The following is a 26,949-nucleotide window of genomic DNA, read 5'->3' as shown; positions in this document are numbered from 1 at the left end:
TAAACACTTTGCACTATAAAACCATGGAAGCGAAATGGCGGAAATATAATTGCATGGCAACTCTGTAACTCTTCGAATAAAGCATTGCTTCCGCCGGTGTGAACGGCCCCAGATAAATTGAATATTGCATCTCGTCATTTATTACTGATTCGGCGACCGCTGGAAGCATTATCTAGGGACAATGAAAGTCAGAACAACGAGCATTACTATGTATAAATGATTAGCGGAACCCATCTGGATAGAGAGGTTTCGACTGTAAGTACGCGATGCACTCTCGCTTATTATTACAGGGCAACGAGAGACTGCGGGCTGTTTTACCGTTTTAAACTACGAATTAATCTTTCGCGTTATGCGCGTTGTAACTCGTAACTTACACCGAAACGAATTGGATAGTGATTTGATTTATTAATATGAATGTTCTGCAAGATTTAGTGCCTGTTAGAAATTGATTATTTATTATTTAACAGCATCCAACTCACAACTAATAAAGAAATTAGGAAATCTTCTCTTCTGTAGCTTAAATAAGAAAAGTCAGTTACAAAGTAACACGTCATATTCGATTCACAGTAGGCAAAATTTTATATTAGATTGTTTTCGTTTAAAATGTCATATTCTATTTAATTTGAGCCACGTAAAACAGTTACTGCACACTCTTAAACAAGCAAATGCCCCTTTTAGTAGACTTTCCTCATCTATGAAATTATTATAAATAGACAGAGCTGTCATATATGTCATACATTACTAGTTGCAGCGGTAAAGTCTCAACTGAACTTTTTCAAACCATTCCAGTGAATTAGCAAACATTAAGAAGAGTATGCCACCATGCTTTAATCATACATAAGAAGTTTCATCGGAGGACACCCAAGAAAATTAAATGGAATTCTTTATTTGATTTTGTATAGTTATTTAATAGCTCTGAAATTGTTACCAAACTCTCCAAAAAACTTTCCTGTCGATTAATTTTAAATGGCCTTGCTACATGTACACTCGACATCGCAAACCTAATTGCCTTACTTGTGATTCGAACATTAAACCACCAGTATGTTTAATGGTTGGTGTTACCATCATAGTGAACCTACTGCTCTGATTTTTATTTCCTCACCTTAATTAACTTATATGATTATGTAATATAATTAACTTTTGTGTTGCGAAATCAACAATATTAGATAGGAAAATGAATTAAGATTCTTAAGTAAGTAATAAATTGATAGTTTTTATACATTGTCGCATTGAGAATAGTTATAAAATATGACACTAGTAGTCCGAAATACTTTTGATGAAAACTGGTCACAGCTGTCATTAACTCTTAACCACCCTACTCCTAGGGTCTCAGAGTAAATATATTTAATTAAACGTTTATGTTGCACATAATTAATATTAGCGATCTCTGATCCCACTACAATGAACGTGAGACGTTATACCAAGTATGATGATTGCACATGGGAAAAACCACGAAAACCAACCCCGCAAGCTAGCCCGTTCCCCTAGGATCGATCCTACACAAACAAAAAATCTGAGGATTTGTGATCTGCCATAGAGAATCACGGAATGTGCTTCTATGTGTGCTTGATTTCTGTTCAATCTCAAGCCCAGAAAATCTTACTCCGTCTAACAATTCAAGATTTCTTTATTTGCAATGAAAAAAGGCACCATTACCAGAAGCATTAGGCAGCTCTATATTTTAATGCAATTTAAAAGCGCAAATATAAAAAGTTTTAAGTTGTACGATCAAACGCAGCGCTATTCTAAGCTTAACGTGTCTGCCAAACAAAGCTATATAGCCGAGAAAAAGAATGACGTCATGTATTTCGCTATGATTACTCAGTTTCTCTTTAATGGTGACAATCACGGCGCAAAATTAAAAACTTTCAACTCTTGCATTATTTCTGGTATCATAAGGAGATCAGATTGTCTAACAATGCTTTTCTTATGTTCATTAATTGTAATACTTATGCTGTAGTGTGAACACGGTCTCACGTTAAAACAAATTCAAAACTATTAATCTCATTCAAATAATGTGTTGTTGAAAGTAAAAGAATGTGGTTTCAGTGAAAAAATCTAAACGATGAGTTGCAATTTTATCAAGATCTTTTATAAACTTTATTTTTCTAGTTGTTCAAAAATTTACAAAAGAAATTTTCTCTCCTGAAAGCTCCTGAAGTTGCTTTATAGTATAAGTTCTCTTATAGAATCTCCTATTTCTATAGGGTTTTCTGATATAAGAACTGTTGATGTAAGGAAGACTAATTACTGAACTCATCAATCTATCAATTTCCTAAAATATTTTTAAAAAATATATAAATACAAACAGCGCCAGTTAAAATTAAATCTCAATCAAAAAGCGAACTTTTATGCTCATTCTTCTTTTTACTTTCTTGTAATAAAGGAAGTATTGTAATCATGATAAATTCCGTGTGCCATATTTCAACGAAAATATCCATTTTGACAGCTATCTAATGCAATTTAATGATGTTTTATTGACATCTGTACGTAAGGATAGAATAAAGGACTCTTTCTCCCCAAACAAATTATAAAAATGATTTAAAATGGATTCAGAAGAGGTTTTTAGTCCAAAGGGACTTGAGTCCCGAAGGACTATTAGTTTCGTTTTGGCATTTTGCGTCGGACGGATAAATGTCGGTTCACTTTTCAAACTGTTGCCATAAAATGTTAGAGTCCTGCATTATATTTGAAGAAATTAAATAATGAAAATCTGCGTAAATGTATGTATATTTCTCACATTGTCATAAAATAACGGTACATAGAGTCATCGAATTTTGAATAACGTAATCCTCCAACGAATATGAGCATGTGGAAGACCAAATTTGAAATTTGTTTTATGATCGATTTCCTATTTTTTAAAACTTTGACGAATTTTTGATTAACAAACTCAAGGATTTCAAAGCGAGCAATGGCAACGTTGTGCAGAAAAAACATTTTTATCTCCAGCGCGTGAGTCTCTGTATCGGAAATTCTAAAGATATGCTCGTTTTAAAACTATTTTGCGATATTGCTGTTGCACTGGATCTTATGGTTTAAGTGCGAGGAACATGATATTTAATAAAGAAAGGTAACACACAAAATGTTAAAAAACGCCCCTTTGGACGTAATTTAAAATCTGAAACATTTCAGATATTTTTTTTTTTTTTTGATTTTATTATTTTTATTTTTATTTTTATTTTGTGCACCTCCTTTTTTGGTTGCTATCGGTCACACCAAAATATATGAATATATATATAAAGTAAGAAATTTAGACTTAATTTTTCACAAAGACCAAAAATTGAAATTCATAATTCAAATTTTCAAATAATCCAATAAATGCTACAAAGAATTTAAAAAATGTTAAAACGAAAGCTTTTGAAAAAGCAATACCCCAATTTAAAAATTAATGAAATTTAAAGAAAAAAACAGATAGCTGAAGAGGAATTCAATTAACTTTAATGTCACTTCATCAGGGGGGAAGGAACATACACCCACTCTGTTACTCGGCTTGAATAATCACTTCTAGGTTCATTATCAACATCTTCGCATCGATCACAAAATCGTCGAAGTCAAAGGAAAATGTTGGATCCAATTTCATGCTTGATTTCTACTGGCTTTAAATACGAATAAATGTTCAAATGCCTTCGCAGCTGTTTTTCCCCTTCTTTGTTCATCTTTCAAGGCCATGACAACAGGTGCTCATGAAATCAAAACTAAACTAATGGTTGGCTTGTAAGGTATTTCCTCCCGCCTTCCAGCATGCATTCGTGGTGTAACGGTAGCACACTCGGCGCGTATTCGAGAGGTCCAGGTTCGAGTCGCAGCTAGGGCATTACTCACTTTTCATAGCTCTTGCTTCAAAATAAGCTAATGACGCTACAAGCTGTACGGAAGATTTTGTCCATAAACAGACGATTTGTTTAAGAATAACAAGTTGAGATGGCATAGTATTAAACGCCGTCAGTTATCATTTAACTGGTTTACTAAATTTTTTTTTAAAAATTAGACGTAAAATTTTGCAGGAGATCTGTATACATGCGTACAGAGTTAAAATAACTTTAAAAAATTTGTTTTCATATTTAAAGCAGTTATGCATTATTTGCAGCGATATTAAATTATTTACAATAATGTTCCGCATAAGAAAAAAATGACAATTTGTGACACCAAATAGCGAAAACTGGTGTCATGTTTTTCGTAAACACTGTAGAAACTCTTTTGTCAGCTTCATAATACAAATCCTCACATAACTGTTACTGTGTAACCATTGTATGCTTCGCTTTATTCGTCTAATCTTCATCAGTCACCACATTTATCTGCGATATTTCTTCTCTCATTCAATGAACATTAATCATGAAAATACTTCATGATTTTTCTTCAAACAAAGCAACTTTAGTCATCGGTTTCTCGTTATGTCACCTTAGTTAATCATCGATTCTAATTTGTCATAGATTCGAGCTCATTTGTAAAGAATTAGAAAATTACTTTCTGCAGAAATCCTCGTCAGAATTTCTATTCTTGTAATAATTATGTGTTGAAGCGAATAAATTCCGAGTAACTCCGCTGAAAGAAAAGTGTAAATAAACTCTTATTTACCTTAATTTATTTGATAAATGATTGCTCCAGAGTTATTATTTACATTTCATTTATCGCAAATTAGTTTCGGAGCTACTGATATTAGGAAATGCCTTTATCTAGCTATTTACAGTCTTATTATTTACTTAGGAAACCATTAAATATTTCATTTCCGTTCATGTTTATACGTATGTATGAGAATGTTTTTATTTGAATTTCGAGAGAAATGCTCCAGTAAACACAACTATTCCAATTTCAAAGTTAATTTTAATTTAAGCTGCAAAGCTTCGAAAAACGACGTAACTGTCGAAGGAAAAAAAAGAAAAATTAATTAGACTTCTCAGTTTAATTGTTTACTTGAGTCGATAGTCGATAAAATCCTTCATAGTTGCAGCTCTACATGCTTAAAACTTTTCAGTATTTCATCCGAAGTGGAACGACGGATGAAAGTACTTACATATTTATATCAAACGTTAATATATTTTTCAAAAAGACATTATCTTTACAAATCAAAGAGATATGTTTTACAAAGAAATATACATTTATGTTTTATCACATTTAACAGCAAAATTATTGCAGTGAAACGCTTAAAAAATGCTTCTTTAAAATAACGCTTTCGTAAGGTAATGCAAGTCAGGCCCTCTCTTCAATGCTTTCTGCAAAAATAATCAAAAATGAGTAAAATAATGTCTTATTTAGTATGCAGTTTTATAATGAAGTAAAGAAGCCTTTGGGGGGGGGGACTTTGAGTATCATAGGTGGTGTGTTTAGTGTGTTAGCCGTGGTTAATAACCCAAGTCTAGTACTCAGAGAGCAATCTTAACGGCAGAATACAAGTAATTGATTCACGCTAATCTTTAATGTTCGTGTAATACCTGTTCTTTATTTTATGCCTGGTCTTTTACATAATTCTAGACAGGAAAACATGCTAGTGAATTTTGTTTTCAAGAGAGCGAGGGAGATCTGGAAAGGAAAGAGTAACTATCACTCTATTTTCAATGAAATAACAGTCGAAGGTTATGCCTCTGAACTTCTAATAAGGAGATGTTTCCTGTTTCAGGTTTTGTAAAAACATAATACATACAGTTGCGAATAGTATTGCTTTTCAGTAGTTACACCGTGATAACGGTGTATCCTTATCATAGAAGTCACTGTTCAGTTCTTTACAATTCAATTCGCTGACTGTAAGAAAGAAAAGTTTCTCCAAAGAAAAAATGAATTTGCAGGAAAAGAAACCCCAAAACATACCCATACAGCTACATATGGGAATAGATTTTGGTTCTTGCGTGGTACAAGAATTCTCCCCAGAAGAGGTAAAACAGGGCCTCAGAAGTAGCCGGAGCTTTAAGACTGCTGAATACTGGAAGTTCGGCTCGGATTCGATCCCAGAGAATAGAATGGTTGGTTTTCCCTACATTTAACGCAAAGACGAGCCCATTTCTTTTGAAAAGTCCTCCACAAAGGCATCTCTCTCATTAGGGTAGATAATCTCGTGTGCTTTGGTGTATTCAAATAAACTAACCTAATCTGTGTCTTCTCGTATCCATAGACCTGTAAATGTATAATCATTCTCGTAGAATGCTCACAAGTGCTTTGCTTGATTTGAATTTATAGACATTCATTATGAATTCAACGAGCTGGAAGATGTTCGATGTCCTCATTACTTGGTTAATTTTTCATTATGTAATGCCATGCTTTGCATTGTATTCTGGAAATGATTATGTAATCAAAGCTGCTGTACCAAGACTTTAATACCTTTTAAATTAAAGCATTCTCTCTTTATCGCTGGATGACGGTTATCTCAACTTCCTTTATAACGAATAATTTATCGAATAAGTCCTTCCTTTCCAAACAGTATGTAGACTGGCTTTCTGGAAATCATCAGTTCGCAGGGATTCTACTGCCTTAGTTCTAATCCATGTTTTTTTTTTTTTTTTTTTTTTTTTTTTTTTTTTACTTTCTGAATGCAGCGTGGTGGAAATAATCTTAGTAGACATTATAATATTTGATAAATATCTAATGCATATTATGTTTCTCCCTCTTCTATCTCTATCTATCTATGCATTGTTAGCTAGTTCTATTTCTCTGGTATATAAATATACTGCTGGCCATTAAAATTGCAGCTCCAGGGAAGGAATGATCTGACGAGTGTCAAAATTAAATGAAAGGAAGAGGAGGTTGGGATATGCAAATGGATTAGTATTTCAGCCCATTTAGACAACGCAGGAGGGAGAAACGACATCTGAAGATCTGCATAAAAGAAACGTTGTGTAGTACATTTCTAATTCGGAAAGCGCTATGAAAGGTCGACATTTCATATCGTGTATGCTTACCAGCATGTGTTGAAATACGATAGAGGCAGGATCGTTACCTATCGAGATTGTGGATTATCGTTCCGTGATATCGCCTGTCGCAATGGTCAACATCCAACCATTGTCATGCGAATATGGAATCAATGGCTTGCTGAGGGTCATATTGAACAGCATGCAGGATCTCAACTCTCTCCTATGACTAACGCCCGAGAGTACAGACATATTGTGAGGTCATCCCTGCAAAAGCGTACAACCACATCACGGACCATTAGTCAGGAAATGGGCATTTTTGCAGCAAGCTTAGTATCCGTTTGTACGGTGCGTCGACGTTTACAGCCGCACTAACTATCAACACGAGGACCATTATTTCGGCTTCCCTATAGAGAGAGACGGCGACTCTGGTGCATCGAACAACAAAAGCTGGATACAGGGAGTGGCACAATGTCGTCTTTTCAGATGAATCCTGGCTCTTCGTGCAGTATTTTAATGGCCGTATAAGTGTCTGGAGACTCCGAGAAGACCACACGTTGCCTGCTCCCATTCTATATCGGCCCTGCACATGGTGTAATGGTTTTGGCAGCCATTGGGTGCACGGCACGCACATCTCTAGTTCGGATTGACGGTAATTTGAACGCAGATCGGTACATTTTTACATTTTACGCCCAGTGGTTGTTCCCTATCTTAGAGGCCCACTAAACGCTATCTTCCAGCAAGTGTTGCACGTAGAGTTCTGACCTTCTTCGATACAGAGTAATCAAAAGTGATTACTGTCCTGACCTGCACTGTCTTCCGATCTGTCACCCATTAGAAACATCTGTTCATGGGTTGCTGATAGACTGACCTGCCACCCTTCTCCAGCTAATGAAATGCAGCATAGACTTGAAGCATCATGGAATGAATTGCTCGTTTCTTTCATCCAAGCCCAGTTCAACTCCATGCCTAACCAGGTAAGGGCCATTTTAGATGCCATGAGTGGCAACTGTTTCTACTAATTTCTCACCCCTGTAAACCCCCAAACTTCTTACAAATTTAATCAGTTTATCTTCGTGTCATATTGCTTACGTACAATATATTTTTTGTATTTTCTTTCCTTCATGGTGTTGTAACTTTAATGGCACGCAGTGTTATATTGAAAGATTTCATCTAACGGCCTAAAATTTCTAGTTATCTCGATTGTTTATCTCAGCGATTCTGTGCACAGTTCTTTAACCAAACACATTACTAACTATATTTATTAAAGCTTATGACCCGTAGTTGTAATCCAAAACAGTTTAACGTTTAGAGGAAACTACCCGATAATGTAATAATTTTAGCACAGTTACAAACTGACGCTTTGTGAATTTATATATCCGTTATATACTATATAGTATGATGTTCGTGAAGTAGCACTTCCTAAATTCGCTCACTAGCCTCTCGCTACAAAATATTAATTGAGCACTTTCCACTCAGCTACTTCCTCGGTTAGTTTCTAACTTCCGGCAGGTAGGATGTTATGGACTGCTAAAACACTAATCTAAGCTCAGCTATGCTGCAACTACTCTCATTTTAGAATATAATTAATTCTCTGAGCTACATACCCATACATATATTCCCTGTTCTCTATGTTGTGGTATGTATGAAGCATCTCTCTTCTCCACTTCAGCTATTTTTCATTGCTTACAGGAACAAATTCGGTATAGTTCTAGATCATAAGTTAGAAACTAGAATTGAACTTAAATAAAACTAATTAGCAACATATTAACAGAATCTGCAACTCTAAACTAATCATTTTTACTTAGAACTGAAACTGTTTGTAATTTCTGAATCAAAATGTCTAGTATTCTGACCAATTTCAGTTCTGTTCTTGAAACTTTATGCAAGCTAAATCCAGCATTTTAAATGCTATTATTACGGAGGGACTTTGTTCTTCAGGATTTTCTACATGTGTAACGTGACTATGAGCCAATTTTCCTTAGAAATTCCTTCAGTAAAACGTCCCTTCCTTTATGCAGATAGTCCTTTTTCTATACTCAAAATATTTAACCAAACATATCAAACTCATATATGACAAACCATTTTATACATCATATTCTGCATCAATAAGCAGTTATATATTCAATATAATGTTTCTTATGCAATATGATATTGTGTTTTATTGACTGTGTATTCAAACTGATAATAACTTGTACAATTTTAGATGACTTTACTTAAATGTGATACAAATAAATTTGAAGGAAAAATATTTAAGGCTTTTTCTAGATATTTACATTAACAAGATATTCAGATTGAATCATACTGAAGTAAATTACATTATAGATGGTAATAGGTAATAACAACGCAGATGTGTGTATACCAAATCAGAAATCATTAAAATGTTAAGGATTCCATTAGTTCGAAACCACGGATTAAAATGTCAAGTTATCAGAATTCAAGAATCGCCTAAGTTTACGAAGTCCAGATATTAATTTTTCCATATTACATTTGCACTTTAATGATAAATTACCTTCAGACATTTAGATTAAAATTTAAATCAAGGACCAAAAAAATTCCTTCATGCACTTCTTTAGATGCAAAATATTAATAAAAACAAAATCTCCATCAAAGAAAATAAGTGGATAAAAGTATTTTACGAAAAGAGTTCATTAACTTTTCATTTAGATATCTTTTCAACGCAATATTTCTTAGTCTGTAGTTTTAGATTTTGGAATTAGCTAATGAAACGAGGAGAGTGCATCTACGAGTTCTTGTATAAGGAGAACATTTTATCATGATTTCAAAGAAGTTAAAAAAAATCTATAGAGTAGATTTCTTTATTCATAAAATTCAATCAAGAGTACTTAAAACTGAAAAAACTCCTGGCATTTATTTATAGGTCTTTCTCTTATTTATTTCATCATTTTTATGTTTTATTTTCAGGTAAATTTTTTTAATTCCATTTTTATGGGCTGTGCGTTTTTCTTTGTGAGTTGCGGGTGAAGACTTAACGTCTAAAATATTATTTCATTAGTTAAATAATTTGATATAATACGACCATTATACACTTATCTATATGTCGGGCATTTTAGCTTTATGACAAGAATTATTTATGCTAGAATCATGCGATCATTTATATTAATCTGTAAAACGGAAATAATTTAATATAAATATTCAACTAATGATCAGTAAGCTGGTGATGTCAGAATGATGTGGTCAGCAAGATGCCGAATACAGAGTGGCATCAATTCAAAATAACACAATGCATTCATGTACCCATAACATTAGAAATGGTGAAGGGAAATTAAATAGGAAAACACAGTATTGCTAAATAACATTCATACAGAGGGCTCTATACATTATAGAACGATTTCGATAAACGAATTTAAAAACGCAAAAGTTTTGAAATGAAGTTATGGCAACAAGTTCTTATTTGAAATGAAAAATATTTTCTGCTCTTTTTAAATTTATTCTTAATTCAAAATGTTTTTTGTAAGCAAGCTATGGATTGAAGGATACGTTTTGGAGCTTTTCAAAGAGAAGTATTTCTATTCCATAATTTAAAAACGTTGTAAAATGCATGGTATTAAAATTATGTAAAATAAGCAACATTTTTAATAGGAAAGGGAAAAGCCGTTAATCATCACTTCTACATGGAAAAAAGCTACCAAATAATTACCACAAAAAGATAAGTACCGTTTCTAATAATTCTAAAATTAAATCATTGGTAACAAGAGAAAATATCGCGCAAACGGTATAGTGGTTAGGGAAGCCTACTGCGGTACAGAAAGGCCTGGGTTCGAATCACGGGGAAGATATGGTTGTTTGTAAATGTATAGTGACCGTGCGGCATGGGGGCACTCTAAATATGCAGCGAGCCGAAAAGTCCTCGCGTGTGGTTTGGTGGAAGGGGATAGCGGTGGGATCATTATTGCAATTTAAAAGAAAACGAAACGATCTGTACCCAAAATTATGGTACTTTTGCTACAACTGAAGTTACTTAAGAAATGTCAACGTCATAAAACCTTTTACGAATAATTTATTAAATAGGCATATGCTTTTTAATATAATGGCTATGATACGTAAGAAGTGTTAATAGAATTTTTTCAGTGGCTTTAATAGATGTTCTTATTACATACATATTGCATAAATTCATTACTAAGTATTTATCATAATATCCGTAGAATTTAAATTATTATATGTCTCTATTTCGAAGATACAATATATCTTCTTGTAACAGTTCCTGATATTAGTGTCTTTTTTACAACAGGCTCCCGACGCCAGCACAGTTCTTTCGGAAGTGACAACATCAACAGAAAGCATCTCAAAAGAATGCGACACTTCTCTAAGTAAGTAAAAAGCACTTTCCTGACCTATCGGAATATTTATTCTCCCTAAGGATAAATGAACACTTTATTTAATAGCATATCATGTCGCTGAAGATAAAGATGAAATCTGATGCATCGTAAATGCTTTTTGCTGTTATTTTTGGAGCCAGTTGTAATAAATCCATAAATATTTGTTTCTAAAAGTATGAAAATTCTAGAAATGAAGTAAGAGATAACTCTGACAAAAATAAATGTCTGAATGAGGCTTTTTCAATATGAAACCGTGAAGATTCGTAATTAATTTTAAAACCAAGATAAAAGTGAATCCTGAATAATGTTTATGTGTCACGTGGAAAATAACGTGGGGTTTGTAGCCAAGAGCGTCGCAGCAATTAAGAGAGCATAGCAATTTTTAAAAACATTCAATATTCTTTTATGTAAAACCTTGGCCACACATGATAGATTTACACGATAAACAGCGTTTTGCAGCACCAATAAACCCCTAAGAAGCAAACTTGCAATGTTATTCTTATAAAAAACCTATTTGGGATTTATATTACATACATTATATTTATATATATTTGGGATTTTATATTAGTAATAAGGTATAGTTAAGCAATAATAATGAAAATATTTCAGGACATTATAACTCCCTCAGCAGTTTTGTGCAGCCCTGACATCAAAATTGCAGGAAGCTGGAAAATGTTATGGGAATTAAAGTTTTTATTAAACATTCGCCAGATAGCATGATGGCCACTCATACCCTGCAATGACTGTTTTATTACAATACGATATTATATCATAAATTCAAACGCTTGATAAATATTAAACATATGTTTATTAAAAATACAGAAAGGTTTCCAAATCTAAACACACTGAAGATTTTTCACCGGATAATAAATTTGCATTCATATTACTCTTTTAGAAAAATGAACATTACAGCTCTTGATTATGTAAGAAACCTGGAAATACTCAAACTAATATACATCACATATAAAAAAATCAAATATGTGAAAATTAAAAGACATACATTACAGTAAATTTTTCACTTAAACATGTAGGATTTCAAAATTAAATCAAAGGCAGAAAAATAAAACTTGCCTACCTGTTTTTTCGTCGGTTTTTTTGCGAAGGCCACTGGAGGATCTTCAGCCTTAATCTAGTAATTCAAAAACAATCAATCCAAATTATCAATAATTCTTTTATACAAAACACGTTTTAGTTTTTAAAATAAAAGAGAAAAGATGGCAATCTGATATCATATGTACACTTTAATATAATAATAACGATTTCATTGAATCCCTGTCTTTTTTTATTTGTTCTAAGTAGATCTCGTACACTGAAAAAGAATATCCTAAGACATCACATTTTTTTATTTAGATGGATGTTTGTATACAATTCGCTATGATCTGGAAAGTATCGTGCTCCGACAAAGTTGAAATTACAGTACTTTTCTTTAATCAGACAAATTTCAGAAATGTATGTATGTATGTACGTGTGCGTTCATGTATGTACGGTATGTGTGTGTGTGTGCGTGCATACAAATACCCCGATTACAGAAAAATATCGAAATAATCTCAATTTAGTGATGACGTAGTTTTGAGACTGCAGAATCGAAGTATTATTACAGGTGTTTCAAGATCTTTTGTTGATGCACTTATATCAACGTTATAGACAGTCTATCTTTAAAGTCCGTAACCAGTGCCTCCCTTCTATATTACCCAGCAAATATCAGTCGAATCCAAATTATTACTTTAGTATATCTAGCTCCACTTCTCTTATGTCTGTTGTTCCTTTTATTTCTTATTGCGAATTCTTTTAATTTGCGTATTTTATTTGTCTCATCATCAGAAAATCTATTGTCGAAGGTTTGTAACTGATAAGGTTAGGATTTAAGCCTACAGCATTTAAATGCATTTTTTCTGCGGAATTTCTCAAATTTGTTTTGTATACATTAGACACTACGGAAGCACAATCTTCATGCTGATAACAAAAGCATTAACAAAGCACATCGGCGCTTTGTTTAACGTTATCATGCGGACGACAAATGCACCGAGATAATTCATCGTCATTTAACTGTATATCAAATGTCGGTTAGAAACTAATTTCAGCACTTACTAAACAATTTACTTCAAACCTTTTGCGAATCTAAACATAGAATTAACACGTCTTGAATGTTTCTTGAACATTCTGGTTGGTAGATTTTCATCCTGTTCTGTTCAGTTGGTAGACACTGGCAAATATCGTTTCGTTTCTGATTTTCTTTATTTTCAATAAACCTATTCTTACTTAAATCATATAATTCTTCACTTATCCTTTCAATGTTTATGACATTATGGATCTCAGATGATAAACTATCTACCACATCTTTGGCACTCACTACAGAATTTGAAAATTTTTTCACATTATATATTTTATTTTTTTCTTTGAAAACATTTGCACAATTTAGGCATTTTTTGTTTGACAATGGGAAGTTTGCTTGGTTTTCTATGGATTGGATCAAATATTTTGCCTTTTTCATGATATCTCGAATGTAGCCAAATGTAAATTTTTCATCTTACTCGTCCCCTGAAGTTCTTCATATTTCTGGCATTGAATCTCGCCTTGGAGTTCAGTTTGTGTCGTGGTAGAACGAGAGAGATGGAAACGCTTTCCATCTACATTAGCAAATAAAACATTAGCAATGCATGAAGTTATTTATTGTGTCTTGAATAAAAGCATCTTCTGATAATTCTTCTGTCAACTGAATGAGAGCCACGATGTATCCTGGAATATGACGCAGATGTTACAAGCTTTTGCAAACATTTGTTGGAGTTGATATTCCTTGAAATGCAGATGATTTTGAAGTGCAATATTTGTCGTCTGAAGAGGATTCTTTATCAAACAGAACTGATTTCTGAAAGTTATTGGAACATAGATCTTAGCTCAAGGATGAAATTTAAGGGCGCTATCATACTCGAGAAATCTCAGTAAAATATCTAATGATCCGCTTTTGAAGAGATATCACTTTCCAAATTTTCTTCCTGGTTTCTTTTCCAGAGCCATTAGACGACGATTTTCATCTTTAATCGATCCTTCAAGGAACATATTCGAATGATCAATATATTTTTTACAGATTTGATGAATAAAGCGTAGATTAATGTTAACGGTTATATTAGATATTAAGAATGTCCACGTGTAACTGTTAAATTACGGTTTTAGAGTTCTATTATTATGGTTCTAGAGTTTCTGTCACAGTTACGAACCTGCGTTCTATCATTTCTCATGATTCCTTCCCAAAAAAGTAAACCACCATCATAAAAACTCGGACTTCTACCGAGATGCGATGGAACACTGTGTGACTCGGGTTTTCTTCAGATAAAAGTACATTCAGAATCACTAAACAAACTGAATTTTGACCCATTTGTGAAGTGTTTAGGCTCAGTCATTTGGCTTCATCTATGATAAAGCTAACAGTATCTTCAAAGCTGTTCTTTAAAAATAGTAATAAGCAGGGCATAATGTAATGGTCTTTTAGCAAAACGATTCAGCTCGTGAAGCGTTCATTAAGGCGTAGGTCTGCCTATTTCTGTACCAATAGATGCTAAGAGGTTCCGAACGAGTTAATTGTCTACAGGTGTGTACCGGTTTCTTTATTTGAACAACGAGAAGTAAAGGTCCTCAGGTGATTCAATTCCTCGCATGATTTTGACCAGCAAGACGATTAACTTTCTCAAAAAGCGTTTCCAGATTCTTCAAGTCTCGTTCTGAAGAAATTTAACTTGCTGGAAACGTTCAGTAGCGTTTAACCTGCCTCGAATCTCAACCACCTGCCAGTTTTAAATTATGTTTTCCACACATAAATAACAACATCTGACCACTTTTCAACGTGTGATTTACTTTTAATCAAGATATGTGCCTGGCTTCGAACATATTTCCTTTTACGAACTGCAAGTGCTTGCCCCGTAGTAGGTTTTTGTGTTTATTAGAATGTAATTCATGAAAATGAAAATTATTGAATTAATTGGCATTTTAATCAGTATTTATAGTTAGATTTTTTTCGCAATTATCGCTTAATTTTGAACATTAACGAATTAATCAAGTCTTCTAAAAGTCTAGAATAATTAAATTTCTGTAAACCAAAAATTATTATCTTCCGCCTATTTCATTAACAAATCAGCGCGTTTAACGAAATGCGCAATTATGACTTTAGTCAGCTTAGCATGACAGAATCGTAAAAATCGAATGATGTAATTTTATCCTGATCTTAAAATCCAGATTAAACTGTATCAGCTTCGTACATAGAGACATTTCATTCCACCTTCATTACGCAGTTTCACTGATTATAGGTACTGTAATTTGAAACATTGGACATCGCAATCATTAAAACATTTTCACCATCCCGCCTATTGTGTGAATTGTATACATTCAGGACTAACAATGAAAGGTATGATTATTATATTTATTGTTATTAAATAAATAGGAGCTATTAAGCAGACAAAAGATGTCTTCTAATGATATTCTGTCATTGTTTCTGCCTGATGTTAATGAAATCTTTCATTACACAAAAGTAGCATTCAAATATTTATTGCCGCAGTCAGTTTTATGTTAAAGAAGAAACTCAGTGTTTCTTGTGCCGTTGTTTCTAATCTAGGCGAATATTATTTTTGAATTTTTCTAGGGAAATCTGAATGTCTAAATTTATTTACACAATTGAATTCCATATACGAGCAGAACTGCAGCCTAGCATTTTAACATTTCCAGACTCGAAGTTTAAAATCCACAAATTTCTCGTTCTGAATACGTCTGAGAATTTATTTAAAGTTTTCGAATTATGTGTATCTTTACTGATGCCGATACATCCTCAAGATTCGTAGTATCTAACCAAATCTGTCTAAATGTAATCTAGACAAAAATCTATTAAAAATGTATTTCTAATTTATCTACATACTAACAAAAGCATACTGATTTAAGACTTGGTGAAATTTAATTTTAAATTAATCTGTTTGGGTCTTAGAGAATTACTCTGTGCAATTCGAGAGAAAATAGCTTTATCCTTCAAACGGATCTTTTTTATCCTTCAAAAAGGAAATGTTTTGTTTCATTTCTCTCAAATGCGTCATTTAAATACACGAAGTAACTGTAATGCCACGTGTTGAATAAAACAGAACTGAATAGAATGAAAAAGTAGGATTTAAGATTAAGAAAACTTTAGGAAAATATTTAAGAAAAGATTAAGAATACTTTACGAAAAGCTCCACTGAATTTGAAAACGCAATAACTTTATCTAAATTCGACTTGCGAATATAAAATGATTCCAAGAAAATCTATTAAATTTAACCCAATAGTTCAGCACCATAATTGGGCATTACTTTAAAAATTCATTTGAATTTGAGAGACTCAAGAAATTTCTTTTAACATTTCTCTAAGCGGTGGTAATGCAAAAACGGCTATTAGAGAATATTCAAATGTTAACTGAAAGAGATGTTTTCTTTCCGTTATAGATAAATCTTTAAAATTATATTTCTTTTTTCATTATAAGGAACATTGTTCTATGAAAAATAATCGCAATAATATATTTTTCATTGTTTTCATTGTTTTCTGCTTTCCATTAGTTGTGAAATTGCCAGCTTTCTTTATGAGTTCAAATTACGTATTATTTTCTGTCTATCATACATTTTTGTTCACTTCTTTAAAACCCTACTTCAGAATCCATAGAACTTTATAACATAGTGCGGGTTTATTTACAAAATTAAAAAATAAGAAATCAAGAACTTATATCTTAAATTAACGGAAAATATAATTTTAACTTGGTGAACTGAATTCCTTTAAAGCCTTCGCAATCCACGAAAACTAATAATATTTGATAAATAATTTTAATTTCAATCCGATTATCTAATAATTTTTAATATTTTTATATTTACTTCTTCAACGGATTGTACTGCAGTTATTATTTTCCTTAATTTTAATTATTATTACTATCTGTTCAGTTAAATGACGTATCTCGGAAAATAGTTTGCAAGTACTTTTGTTTCTTGGAAAAAGATTTCTGTCACTTTTTTGCCGTATACATTAAGTGTTTCTAGATTTTGGTTATTTTAAATCGCTTTCTGAAGCGACTATTATCAAATACTTATTACGATTATTAATATTGTTACTTTATTTATCAGAACAATTTATATTGAATATATACAAACATTTTTCATGCGTCGGTATTAAATTTAGCTTGACTAATTATGGGTTAAAAGAACATAATTATTCATATAGCAACGCATAAGCATTACCTTTCACATCATTTCTGAGTACCTTGTAAATTCCTACACACACATTATTCCAATCTTAACACGCATTATATTAATATGTTTCTTGATTCAAAAAAATTCTAACTAATTATGCCAGGGACTAATTTCTAAAATTAGGAGTGTCGGAGCTCCTTTAAAACACTGTCAGAATAGGCGAACAAGAAAAAATAAATAAAATAATAATATACAGAACAATAAATGATGGGTAGTTAAATTTTTTAATGAAAATACACAAAAATATTATGAAATAAGTTAAATGAATGATAAATATATTAATAACAAACGAAACTAAACTAAAACAAACCAAATCTTTTTTGGAGGGAGGGGGGTAACATAATATTCTTTTGACTGGGGTATAATTATCGTCAAGAGGCTTATGGTGAAAAAAATGCAGCTGTTTTTAACATCCCCTCACTAGACAGAATTAGCAAATTCTGATTAGAATCTAATCCTAAACCTTAAACCTTGTTTCTAACTATGCTGATATGTAAGCGATAATTTTCAAAAATATAACGAAAGCATGAAACAGTGTTCCAACAATTGATTTCGAAGATATTCAGAAACAATGAATGTGTAAACATTGGAAAGAAGTTAAACGTTAATTAGCTATATACTGTTAAAACTTTTTTCCTTCAAACATGAATATTTTACGAATTCAGTCCAAAACATTATAAACGCAAGATATAGCATTTGTTTTGTTAGCTTCTTAATTTATTTCAAATTTTTACAATCACGGGTCGAAACAAACATATGCATTATTTCTCCAATTTTTACATAAAGCATTATGTAAAATTACAGAAAGAATTCATTAAAATTATTACTTTCCATAGGTCTGAACCAACTGAAACGTCTAAAATAATTGATCATATTTAATGAACATTTTCATAGCACACGTATAATAAGCTTTAAAGATACTGTAAATAAACAAATACAATTGTTTTAAAATCATTTTTAGTTCCAACAAATGCAAGGGACTAATTTCTGTCAACATTATTGGGAAAATAAAAGATTAAGAATTATATGCGAAAGCTTTCCCCTTAAAATATCTTAAGTACTCTAATTAGCTTACATAATATACCTCTATAATTCTCTGTAATTAAGTATAAAAAGTTACCTTCTTTATTCTTATAATTAGCTAATCAGAAAAAAATTATTATTATCGTTTTCTGTAGTAATTACAGTAACTGTGATTATTTCGTACATTAGAGAGATTAGCAGCATTCGAAATGAAATGCAGGAGAAAAAATATTTAAAGTTTCATTTTGACTTTGAAAATGGTTTTAAATTAAACATCAAAAGAGAGGGGAATTTTTCTTATTATAGAAATTAATAGCATATAAATGGTTTTGTAATGTTCAAGTTGCAAACAAAGCAATTTAATTTCTTTTTTTTTTTTACCCAAAGGAACAATTTGCCCAGAAGGACTATTAATTTCGTTTCGGCATTTTGCGTCGTCCACTATAAAACGGCGTTTCACTTTTCAAATAGTTGCCACCGAATTTTAGAGCCCTGCATTATATTTAAGGAAATTAAATAACGAAGAATCTGCATTGGCAATACTGTACGGAAAAAACTATTTTTATCCCCCCATTATCGAGAATGTGTATCAAAATTTCTAAAGATATGCTCTTTTTAAATATTTTATGATATTGTTGTTGAATTGAATTTTATGATTTAAGTGCGAAGAACATGATATTTAATAAATAAAAGTTGTAGAGATGTTAGGTATTTTTTGGAAGCAGGCAAGATGAAAAATGAGCAACGCCTTCGCCGGGAATCGAACCACGGATCTCTGGAATACGCGCCCAGCGTCCAGACCAGCACACCACGAAGACATGCTAGGAAGGCGTGAGAAATACCTATAGTAACACTCAAAACGTTAAAAAAAAAACCTTTGGGCTTAATATAAAATCTGAAAGCTTTCAGACTCTTTTTAATTTCTTTTATTTTATAAAATTGCAATATAATTGCTTTACACTCTAAAAGTTACAGCAATGATTTAACATTAACTTATATGTTTCAGTTATCGAAAATTTTTAGTAAATTGTTTTAAATATATTTCTAAAACATCTGCACTATTAGAACCTCTCCGCATCTGTCTGTCTGTTTGTTCAGTTTCCAGGAGTACCTCCTTCGAAACTAAACTTCCCGCAGTTTAGACATTATTTTCTTCTCATTTAAAAAAAAAAAAAAAAAAAAAAAAAAAAAAAAAAACATTTTTAGTTCCAACAAATGGAAGAAACTGATTTCTGATTCTGTTAATACGGTGGAGAATAAGCTACAATTTGAGATATTGTCATAGCGACGTTCTGAAATGTGCAGACCTATCTTCTGTTCAGACCTATCTTATGAATGATGCTGTCATAACGATGTTCTGAAACTGAAGAATAATTCACTCAAATGGTCGATAATTATCTCATCAAGTACTGGAATGTTTGAAAAGGATAAAAACTTTTTAAATGATTCTTCTACTATACTACAAAATACGCATAGTGCTGAACATTAGGCCCAATCATTTTTATCTACTTCACTTACTCACATATCTGTCTATTTCTTTTTACAATTCTAGCCTCAGCAGTGGCCGACTTGTTAAGTTCACTGAACATTAGAAATTCGACCCATGCTCAGTCTCAGGTGAACGGGTTGGATACACGGTTGGTTTTCGCGGTTTGTCCACGTGTAACTTGAATACGAGCCAGTTTCCCTTAAATCTTAATCTAAAAACGCCTTTCTCTTCTTAGACAGATAGTCTTCGTGTGTTTTGCCACATTCCATAACCCAAATTTATTTATAATTCTTTTATACTGTTGTAGAAGTCAGTATATTTCACTTAAGAAACAAAAAATTTTAATTCTAATCGCGAAGCAGATTAAACATGCACAAGCTTGCCATTGCAAAATTACTCTAAAGTTAATTACTCTAATCTTAAGCAGGATTTGTAATCGAATTATTTCTAAAATAGAAAATGAAATTTTTAATTCTTAATAATCTGAAAGCATGTTCACAGAAATTTCATATAAATATATAAGCTGAGCATGTAATTCGCATTACTTATTTATTAAAATATATGTTACTAAAGAACAGAGTCTATCCAGCATTACCTACAAAGTGCAGGCTGTTAGAATATTACTCCTAAAATACTGTTTAAAAATTTCGGACGTAAAATATTTTACGGTGGCATTAAAAATCATGTATAAAATTTGCATAATATATGCAAATATGCATTTGAAACATCCATTTAAAAAGAAATGTGCATATAGGTAGGTTGAAACTGAGATTTATGCATACTAAGTAGCCTGCATACTCTCGTAGAAAAGCATGTTAGATGTTTTTCGATATGAATGAATGCAATGTGATTGAATGCAATAGCTGCATGATATGAATATGAATGAATGCAATAGCTGCATGTGTTTGTAACTGCATTCTGCATGACACTTACACGAGTTTCGAATTCAAAATAGTGAAAGAGCAAGAAGTAACCTTACAGGCTGTATGGTCTGAAAAACTGTTAGAATTCTTCAGACCTTATATTGTTAGAAATGTGACCAAACCTATTGGTAGGTATTATGTGATTTATCGCTAATTAAGTAAAACAGAAACATGTGAAGAGTGTAAAAGACCCTTTATTTTAAATTTAATAAATGAATAAAAGGCACTCCTGGTGCTTACAGGTCTGCCAGCATTTATGGATGGAAACTTAAAGTAAAATTTCAAACGTAAAGCTAAATTTAAATAACATCCGCATTCGTTTAATTTTGGACATGGATGATAGTGAACAGAAAAAGTACGTTTAAAATGTCTGCCATTGTGATCATTATAAGTTACAAGGAACGTTATTTCTCAGACTTGTGATGCATAATACTTCCTTGTTTTAAAATGCCATTAAGAGGTACAAATAAAATAACTTTCTAAATGTTCTCTTTCTTACGCTGACGAAAAACGTCCTTTCTTAATCTGAGATCAATAAAATATCTTACTTGTATTCGAATATCGACAAAATGCTCTTGTGAAAACAAAATTGAAAATTCAGCTTACTTTCTATTCCGTTATTTTTTTTTTCAGGAATTAATCACTTATAATACCTTATTTAATAAGATTTATTCAGATATTTTACCCCGTGTAAATAAGTTTAAATTTTATGAATTTTTCAAAAAAATTAAAATTCTAATATTCATCACCTTAAAAACAGCTCTGATTATGATTATAAAACATTCCAGAAAAATATCCATCGAGAATCCGATCTGAAATATTATTCTTTGAAATATATCGCTTTTATATATTATAGCATCACTTTTTAAATCTAAATATTTGTTGCAGTGTTTGAACTAATTTAATTGAAATATTAATGGATTTAATAAACTTCATTACACTTAAAGATTTCCCACAGTTACATTCGCAAAGATATCTATATTCTTGTTTAAATTTATTTAAAAATATTTATACTTAAAACTATTGTATGAAAAAAAAAATGAGAAATAATATTAACGAAATAGCATCAAGAAAAATCGTTTAAATCAGAAAATGAAACTAAATTAGTTTCAAATAATACGAAAACATGGGTTGCTATTAACCACTAAAAGGCATAAACCCGCCCGAACAGGGACTCGAACCCTGGACCGTTAGGTTAAAAGCCTAACGCTCTACCGACTGAGCTATCCGGGCACAGCGGACTGCTTCAAAAATCTTTGCTTATATTAATCTAAAAGATAATAAATGGAGAAAGTTTGCTGTAGTAATATTATCAGTGAGCTGTTCAGCTACAAAATTTACAATAAATGTAGAAAGTTTACTGGAGTAATCTTATCAGTTCAACTGTTCAGCTAGAAAATTTTCTTATTTTGTTTTTGTATACTTTTATATACAATGGAAGCAAGCAACAAGGATAAAATAGTCTTATTTATTCATTGTTTAACTCAACAACTGTGCTTAGAAACGAATTAGGTAAAAGTATAGTTTAGGGTACCCCTTGGCGAAACTTGGCGATTTTTGGCGGTACATGGATACCATACCGATTTTGTGCAATTCTTTAACTTGTTATTTTGGCTTCCAAAAATCGCCACTACACAAAGCCAACATAACAAGACAAACAATTGCACAAACTCGGTATCCATGTACACATCGACTTATTTTCACTTCAACCCCCCCTCCCGATTTGCACAAAAATGGCATTGCGCACTCCTCTGACTTTATCCATGTACACGTCGACCTATTTTCACTTAAAAAAAAATCCCAGAATTGCACAAACTTGCATTGCGTACTCCCTTTATTTGTCCATGTACACATCGATATATTTTCACTTAAAAAGGTCAAAGGAGCACCAAAGTCTACAATATAGGCAAACAAAAAATACATAATCTCAATAAAATACATTTCAAACCAAACAATAAAATAACATAAAAAAGGAAAAACATGTTATACATTTAAGCACTACCAAAAGCAAATATTCACTTACCATGATTTTGGAGTTCGCTTCGTACACCCAGAGCCACGTAAAAATCAAAATATCAATCATACTCAAATGACTTTTTTCAAACCATTCTGATCGAACGCTTCACATAGTGACCATCTGAGCCTTTCTTCCTACAAACCCATTCAAATCCATCTAAACGTTTTTAACACACACCACAAAAACGCTTACAAAACATCCCATGATTCAAAATTTCCCAGAATCATGCACCCAATTACGTCACGATAGGGTTTCCATAACATTCAACTACTCAGGCTACCATAAATGAAACAACAACTTGGCGATAAATCAAACAACAACTTCGCCATAATACAAGGGGTACCTTAAAGTCTACTCTACCCACGAATTAATATTTTGAAGCATGCTATGTCGCAGAATAAATTATATTTCCTTTTTTTAAATAGTCTTTACAATATCTAAGCAAATGTCAGAACTTAATTTCTAAACCTAGGAGCGCTGAAGCCCTGTGGATGGCCATCTGAAAAGACGAACAAGAAAAAATGAAATAAGTAATTAAACAATAAAATAAATACAAATAAAAATTTATGAAGATAAAATTAAAATGTAAAAATTTAAGAAAAAGTCTAAAAGGGTTCAGATATTTAAGATCGTCCACAAGAGTTCCTTTAAAGTGTAAGATGGTTCATCATTAAAGATTATCAATAGAGATACCCAGACGGAATAGGGAAACATTTTGTAGGATACTAGATGAATATGCATTCAGATTAACATGGGAACGTTATTGCATATTTGCATATTTGAAAAGTGAAATATAATGTTATTCTATCGAAATATTTACTGCTTTTAATTAGATATATCATGAAATAAATGCACTTTTATTTAAATTAATTGGACTAAAAAGCAAAGCAAAAGTAGGAAGAACTGCATCTGCACTTTTTAAATACCTTAGTTTGCCAATGAATAACACGGATTAAATCTGAAACATAAATATCTTACATTTTGAAAAAGGAACTCTAATTGATTCGAACGAAAAGCCATAGACGACATTTAAAGTGAAATAACGCAAAAGCGTGTTTCGAGACTAATAGCACTTTTGGTTAGATTAAATTAAATTAAGACGAATAGTTAAATAACAAAATTAATTACCTCGTCTAATTTTGGCCTCCTGCTGAATTTAAGCCCTGGATATACAGTATAATGTACTATTTAAAGGAACGACAACAACAAAGCTCATTCCCTTCCGTCACACCAATGAGAATAATAGTGTACTATTTTGAGAACAGAGAGATTGTTAAAGAAATGTAGAAAGAAATTCTAAAGGAGAAGTTTAAATATGAAAACAAAGAGAGAAGAATCCAAAACATTCTGACTATTTTCTACCTCAGTTCCCTGCGAAAGACCAGCCCACCAGTGGTCAAGCTCTCTGAACATTGGTTATTCATTTGGTTTCGTTCATTTAATTATGGCAATGCACTCGACAGCTGCTGGATTCAAATCCAGCCGTACTTGCCTGTCTACTTGGGAGATTTTGTGGTTTTCCCCTTTGTGTAACGTGAATACATACCAGTGTCTCCTGAAAATTCTTCCACGAAGACATTGCTGATCTTAAGAAGATATCCCTCGAGTTGCTTTGTATTACCGCTTTTCACGCTTTGTCTTCCAAATGTAAATATTATGAAAGTTCTCTTTACACCATTTCGCTTTCCCGAAAATCTTTAGGTTACCACTTTCTCCAACCAAAAGAAAATTCAAAGAAAATTTTTGCTTTTTCGAAAGAAAGCGAAAACCGAAAATACTGCTCGGCATTCGTTAAAGTGCAATGATTGCAGAACATTATGACTTTATTAATTATGAATTATGAAATATCTTATGGAATAAGGCAGTTTTATAACATGTTATATATTTACGAAAAGCTGTCTAATGGAGGGGGAGAGAATGTGATGTTTAAGTATAAAACTGTATTTAAAGCATACAACATCAGCCGTTGCAAATGAAAAAGCCTGAACTTCGTTAATGATACAACACAGCGAGAGAAGTTGTACAGGTGCATGTGGATTTAAAATATGGTAATAAGAACTTCGCAGATCATCTTTCCTAAAGTTTATCTTCTGTATTTTCCACCACTTAAAACTCAGCCTACGCATCGATGACCCTACGCATCGTCATCGATTCTAAACTTCTGAGTAGGCTTCCTGTCTTCTCAGTTCTATAAAGAACTCTATTCTCGAACTACATAGTACACTACATTTTTGTCTTTTCGCACGTGCAGTGTAATATCGTTTCTTTTCCCTAGTATACGATCGTATTATTTTAGGATTTATCATTTGATATGTCAGTTTTGAAGCTTGGCAACGCATAAAACTTTTTACTGTATAAATTAAAGATAATTGCTTCTTTGTTAAATTGGCTCGCCAGCTGCCGAGCGGTAAGTCACCCAATACTGGTAGATCGACATGAGATTAAATCTCAGCGAACGCGCTGCCTGCATATGGAAGCGTGGTTTCCTTCACGTGTAAAGTGAATATGAGGATATTTTCTTCAAAACGTCCTTCACGAAGGCATCTCTCCTCATAGTCAGATAGCCCTCGAGTTTTGGCATTAATCAACTAACCTCACCTAGCCTAACGTTCTCTGTAAAATTTAAGGTAATTCTAAATTAAAGGATATTTCGGCTCATTGAAAATTTCGAATGAGAGCTGTTTCTTCATATAATCGAGGAATGTTATACTGCGTTAACGGTTACATTATCTATGTTCATACAACGTACATAGATAATGTAACCATTAGCGAATTTATTTTTAAATCGAACCTTGTTAAATAAGGAGGGCATTCACTCTAAAATCTTCTTTTTATTAATGCATAAGGAAGTTTTGTTGAACTTACTTGGATAAAGCTGAAATTCGAATTGCTTTGCAGCCTGTATTCAACTCTGATCTGTTACCTATCAACATGTGAAATTGTGAATATGTACATGAACTTGTGTTTACACGATTACATTGATGAGGAACAAACTTAGGAGACAATATTTCACTTTGTAAGGATTTTCTCTAGAAATTTGATGATATTTATTATTTAGTTCTTTTTAAACTTTGTAATGTTCCAACCTAGAATTAACTGCTAAATGTGCGGAACCTTGAGAACTATGGTAAGCGAATAATCGCTTTAGTTCAGGAGACAGATACTTAAAAAGGGTTAATTACCCATTATTGCTCAAAATAAAGTTCACAGTTGGTCTTCTCTCAGGACGTACAGAAAAGCCTCTACTTGGACTTGAACTCAAGAATACGAAGAAATAACCTTAACTAAGCTAAAACGATATAGCCGAAGGTATCAAAATTCTACAAGAGTTGGCCCCTTAAACTCTAACTAAACGGTGAAGCTATCAAGGGCCTAAAGTACGGCCGAGCGTAGAAATAGCTTACCAAAAGGCGAACGAGCGCAGGTCAGAATCTCTGACCCTCTAACGAAGTCAGTAGAACTTCAACTTCAAATACTTGCTCTTCCTTCATTTGCATTTAACCACGATTCTAAAAACACGTTCTGGCAGGAAATTTGTAAGCTGAGATTAGAAGCGACAGGAAAGTGGCTTTAACTAAAAATTAACTATTAAAAGCTTAAGATAAACCTTACAACTTGAAGAAATTCTACAAATTAGCGTAAAACTAGCAGATGATTGGAATGAACCTGAATCTTCATTTATCTAACTAAGCGCGTATGAACAGCATTGCTGTTAATAAATAAATCTTTTCTAGCAAATCATAAACTATTGATTTTTCATTTTCTGATCACAGCTAAGATATTATGAAGAGGACGACATAAGATTTTTAAAATTCTGAAAAACAGTCTGGTTTTTTTAAAAAAAAAAAAAAGAAATTTTGGGATATAAAAATTCATTGCGTTTTTATCTATGGGATTGAGTTGTGTTACAGGTCGCTGAAGAAAATAGCTTCCTTGTATTCCATAACTTTCTTAACGGCATATAGAAAAATTTACGCTTATCTAACCTCAGCAGTTGAATGATCAACCTTTGTTTTACAGTTCTCCTACGCATTAGCGCTGTTGTATAGAAGAAAGGTTAAACGAGATTAAAACTT

The 26,949-nt window shown here is 32.3% G+C and overlaps 2 protein-coding genes and 1 non-coding gene across 6 annotated transcripts in view; 1 reads left to right on the top strand and 2 right to left on the bottom strand.

Moving 5' to 3' along the window:
* The window catches only part of LOC118191029 (SAM and SH3 domain-containing protein 1-like), an 810,623-nt gene that overhangs the window by 698,196 nt on the left and 85,478 nt on the right, over positions 1-26,949 (top strand). The window contains exon 10 of the mRNA XM_085815408.1: positions 11,089-11,167. Coding sequence (XP_085671534.1) covers positions 11,089-11,167 — 79 coding nt within the window. The remainder of the gene's footprint in view (positions 1-11,088; positions 11,168-26,949) is intronic.
* The window catches only part of LOC146999103 (uncharacterized), a 101,181-nt gene that overhangs the window by 45,907 nt on the left and 28,325 nt on the right, over positions 1-26,949 (bottom strand). For 2 of the 4 annotated variants that reach the window (XR_015040769.1, XM_085815414.1), the window contains exons 1-2: positions 22,880-23,010; positions 12,252-12,305 (exon numbers count right to left, since the gene is read on the bottom strand). Coding sequence is in view for 1 of the 4 variants with exons in the window: in XM_085815414.1 (XP_085671540.1) it covers positions 12,252-12,305; positions 22,880-22,939 (114 nt within the window). In the remaining 3 variants the exon portion in view is untranslated. Of the gene's footprint in view, positions 1-12,251; positions 12,306-22,879; positions 23,011-26,949 lie in introns of those variants that run through there. The other 2 variants (XR_015040767.1, XR_015040768.1) reach the window with 1 other exon arrangement.
* TRNAK-UUU (transfer RNA lysine (anticodon UUU)) lies at positions 22,017-22,089 on the bottom strand. Its single transcript has one exon. It is a non-coding gene; the product is annotated as a tRNA-Lys (tRNA).

The sequence above is a fragment of the Stegodyphus dumicola genome, chromosome 1 (genome assembly GCF_044657685.1).
Source record: "Stegodyphus dumicola isolate Sdum_Otavi_A_Nest chromosome 1, ASM4465768v1".
Lineage (NCBI taxonomy): Eukaryota > Metazoa > Arthropoda > Arachnida > Araneae > Eresidae > Stegodyphus > Stegodyphus dumicola.
The sequence above is the reverse complement of the archived record's forward strand: the minus strand, read 5'-3'. Positions and strand labels throughout refer to the sequence as shown.